A 3001-nucleotide genomic window follows, 5' to 3' on the forward strand; every position below is an offset into this window, starting at 1 on the left:
GGCTGCACATAAGACAAGCCGAATTAGTGTTTCCGGGTCGTCGGGGGAAGGCCCCTTGTCATTGGCTGATTCTTTTGATAACCCATAATTCTCTGCAAGTTTCTTTCTTTTTCCGCCCGGCCATATTTCTTGAGGACGGTGAGTGTAAAATGAGTAGCTATGTTTTGGCGAAAATCTTTCGTAATCCTTAAAATCGAGTAACACTTTTGTATATTTTTCTGTCTCGATATTATTAGTACTATGATACAAGTTGAATGTGTGCAATATTGTGAAAATCTGCCATCAAAAAGCTGTGTTACGAGGGTTACAGTGTTGGAATGGCTTTCCCTTCCATGATTACTGGTAGTGCGCATTCTACTGACGCTAACGTTCTGCTGCTGGTATGAAACTGCCTTGTTTAACGGCAGTTTGAGGATATACATTATTGTCTTGAACACGGAGCTTTATTTTCGTATTACTATTGTCTTTTTGTTGAATAAACCGGCAGCCGTTTACTTACCATAGAATGGGTGGCCTGTGAGTTTGGCATTTCTACGGTAGACGTTGCATTCATTTGGCATCTCAAAATTCTTCAGGCGAAGAAAAAAAAACTGATCTGCCATTGCTGAAGTATGGTAGCTGAGTGATGTAGTGGTTAATCAGCTTATGAACTAGTGGTGCTGATTTTACTTTCCTAGTCGCTGTACCGTCTGGTAACCATTTCGGGAACTCTTCGTGGACTGGTTACTGAAGATGATTTTTCAGATGATTGTATCTTGTATGCAGTTTCACAGATTTACTGTTTTTACACTTTTAACAGGGAAATAAGTAGCCATGGCTCCCAGCCGAAATGGCATGATCTTGAACCCCCATTTCCACAAAGATTGGCAGAGAAGGGTTCGCACATGGTTCAACCAGCCTGCTAGGAAAATCCGCAGGTATGCCCCTCATGACCCCGTGTGGTTGCGAGCTGCTTATCACACCCTATCAATGAACAGTTTTCAACCAGTAATTTGCTGTACACGTCTCCAGGCGAAAGGCCCGCCAGGCAAAGGCTCGCCGTATCGCTCCTCGGCCTGTTGCTGGTCCCCTGCGCCCGGCTGTCAGGTGTCCCACCATCAGATATAACACCAAGGTCCGTGCTGGACGGGGGTTCACTCTGGAGGAGCTCAAGGTAAGAATAACCAGTAGCTTTGTAGCTTTGTCTTAAACCGGAGTGTTCAGTTGCTCGTGCTTACTGTTGTCAAGGGCATTTTGGCAGTCAGATGATGACACTTTCTCCGGAATCTCTGTACCATTTTGATGATAATGCTGAACCCCTTATTCTGATGACTGCAGTTACATTTTCAGTCGTTCCTACAAACATCTAAACAATTGTGAGGTTAATAATGGAATGCTTGAAACCTCTCCTGATACTTAGAAGACCATGAAGCACATTAGCGGCTCTGGTTCTCGCCTTCCACATCCCAATGCCTGATCACTGGTGATTTTCTGCTCCCCCAGGCCGCCGGCATTCACAAGAAGGTGGCGCGCACCATCGGCATCGCTGTGGACCATCGTCGCCGCAACAAGTCTACAGAGTCGCTGCAGGTCAACGTCCAGAGGCTGAAGGAGTATCGCTCCAAACTCATCCTCTTCCCCAAGAAGGCCTCTGCTCCCAGGAAGGGAGATAGCTCTGTAGGTTTCATCTGCAGATATTGCCCTCCACTGCACTCACTTTTTTGTGAACATTTGAATATTTTCCTTTTCAGATTGTTTTTGTTTCTGAGCAAAGTTTCCAAATTTCCCTTTAATGTGACTTAAGGTTTGTTGAATCCAGAATGGCAAGATTGCTAAAGTCTGTACAAATGTTATGGAAGTGTGTGCTTTTTAGTACTTTCTGACCTTATGTGTTCTCTCCAGCCCGAAGAGCTCAAGATGGCTACACAGCTCACTGGCCCTGTCATGCCCATCAGGAGTGTATGTATTATAATTTGGAGCCATTTCCTCTTTCCTGAACATGCTGCTTAAATGTACACCTCTTAAGTATGTTTGGTTAAGCGAGTGTAGGTGGCTGTACGCCTTCAAATATGGTCTCTCTTGTGTATTAGCTGCTGATCAGTCATTTCCTCTGCAGGTGCACAAGAAGGAGAAAGCCCGGGTGATCTCAGAAGACGAGAAGAACTTTAAGGCATTTGCCAGCCTCCGCATGGCCCGTGCCAACGCACGTCTTTTTGGCATTCGTGCAAAGAGAGCAAAGGAGGCTGCCGAGCAGGACGTGGACAAGAAGAAGTGAGATGCTTAAGGTGGAACTTTTCAGAATAAAAAAAAATATCTAAAGCTGTCTGTCTCATGTCCTTCTGTTTGACCTGTTTGCGTTCTTGGAGCAGTGAATTGCAGGTGTTGGTTTATTATGATCAAAACTTCGTCTGAGTCCTGATGCATGAAACGGTGCATGCTAATCTTCTCATAGGGTTGTGTGCATTTGCACTTCCAGTGTAATTCATGGACTGGTTTTCCTTTTTGGGCCTGGGTCCAACTGAGCTTGAACCCAGCTAGATTTCTTGCTCCACTGGAAGATGATTGCTGCGTAGTTTCCCTAAGTAGCTGGTGTCTAGGGTGAAAGAAATTTGTGTGCATTTGAAGTTGAGTATTAGTGGTATTGGTGGCTGTCCCTAAATGAAGAGGGTAGGTTAAGTAGTTTAAGCCTTTTGTGTGTTGCAGGAAAGGTCGCTGAGTAATTTAACACACTATTGTGTGTTTTGCTTGTAGTGTTTTAAGAATCGAGTTGTAAAGGATATGCAGCATGACTGACATCTGCCTTGAAAACCAGCATGTCTAGTATTCTGATTTTTTCCCCCCCTCCCTCGTTCATATTTTTTCAAGCAAAAAAATGGCAAAATATCAGCTTTGGCTGAGATTTATTCAATGAAGTGGTTGCATAATTTTGCCTGGAAATACGCCTGTCTTTCTGCAAATAAACAGACAAGTAGACCACTCTTCATAGCATTTGAAATGCAGCTGCTCCCACAGCAGGAGGACT

At 44.4% G+C, this 3001-nt stretch overlaps 1 protein-coding gene and 1 non-coding gene across 2 annotated transcripts; both read left to right on the forward strand.

Annotated features, from left to right (window-relative positions):
• On the forward strand, window positions 1-2298 carry rpl13 (ribosomal protein L13). Its single transcript, XM_048973126.1, has 6 exons — window positions 1-138; window positions 800-917; window positions 1012-1153; window positions 1483-1656; window positions 1882-1938; window positions 2096-2298. The coding sequence occupies exons 2-6, from the start codon at window positions 814-816 to the stop codon at window positions 2252-2254; spliced, it is 636 nt and encodes a 211-aa protein (XP_048829083.1). The 5' UTR covers window positions 1-138; window positions 800-813; the 3' UTR covers window positions 2255-2298.
• Window positions 1246-1327, forward strand: LOC125706926 (small nucleolar RNA MBII-202). The gene has a single exon (XR_007382104.1). It is a non-coding gene; the product is annotated as a small nucleolar RNA MBII-202 (small nucleolar RNA).
• Window positions 2299-3001: the final 703 nt, after the last annotated feature.

Source organism: Brienomyrus brachyistius, chromosome 13, assembly GCF_023856365.1.
Source record: "Brienomyrus brachyistius isolate T26 chromosome 13, BBRACH_0.4, whole genome shotgun sequence".
Lineage (NCBI taxonomy): Eukaryota > Metazoa > Chordata > Actinopteri > Osteoglossiformes > Mormyridae > Brienomyrus > Brienomyrus brachyistius.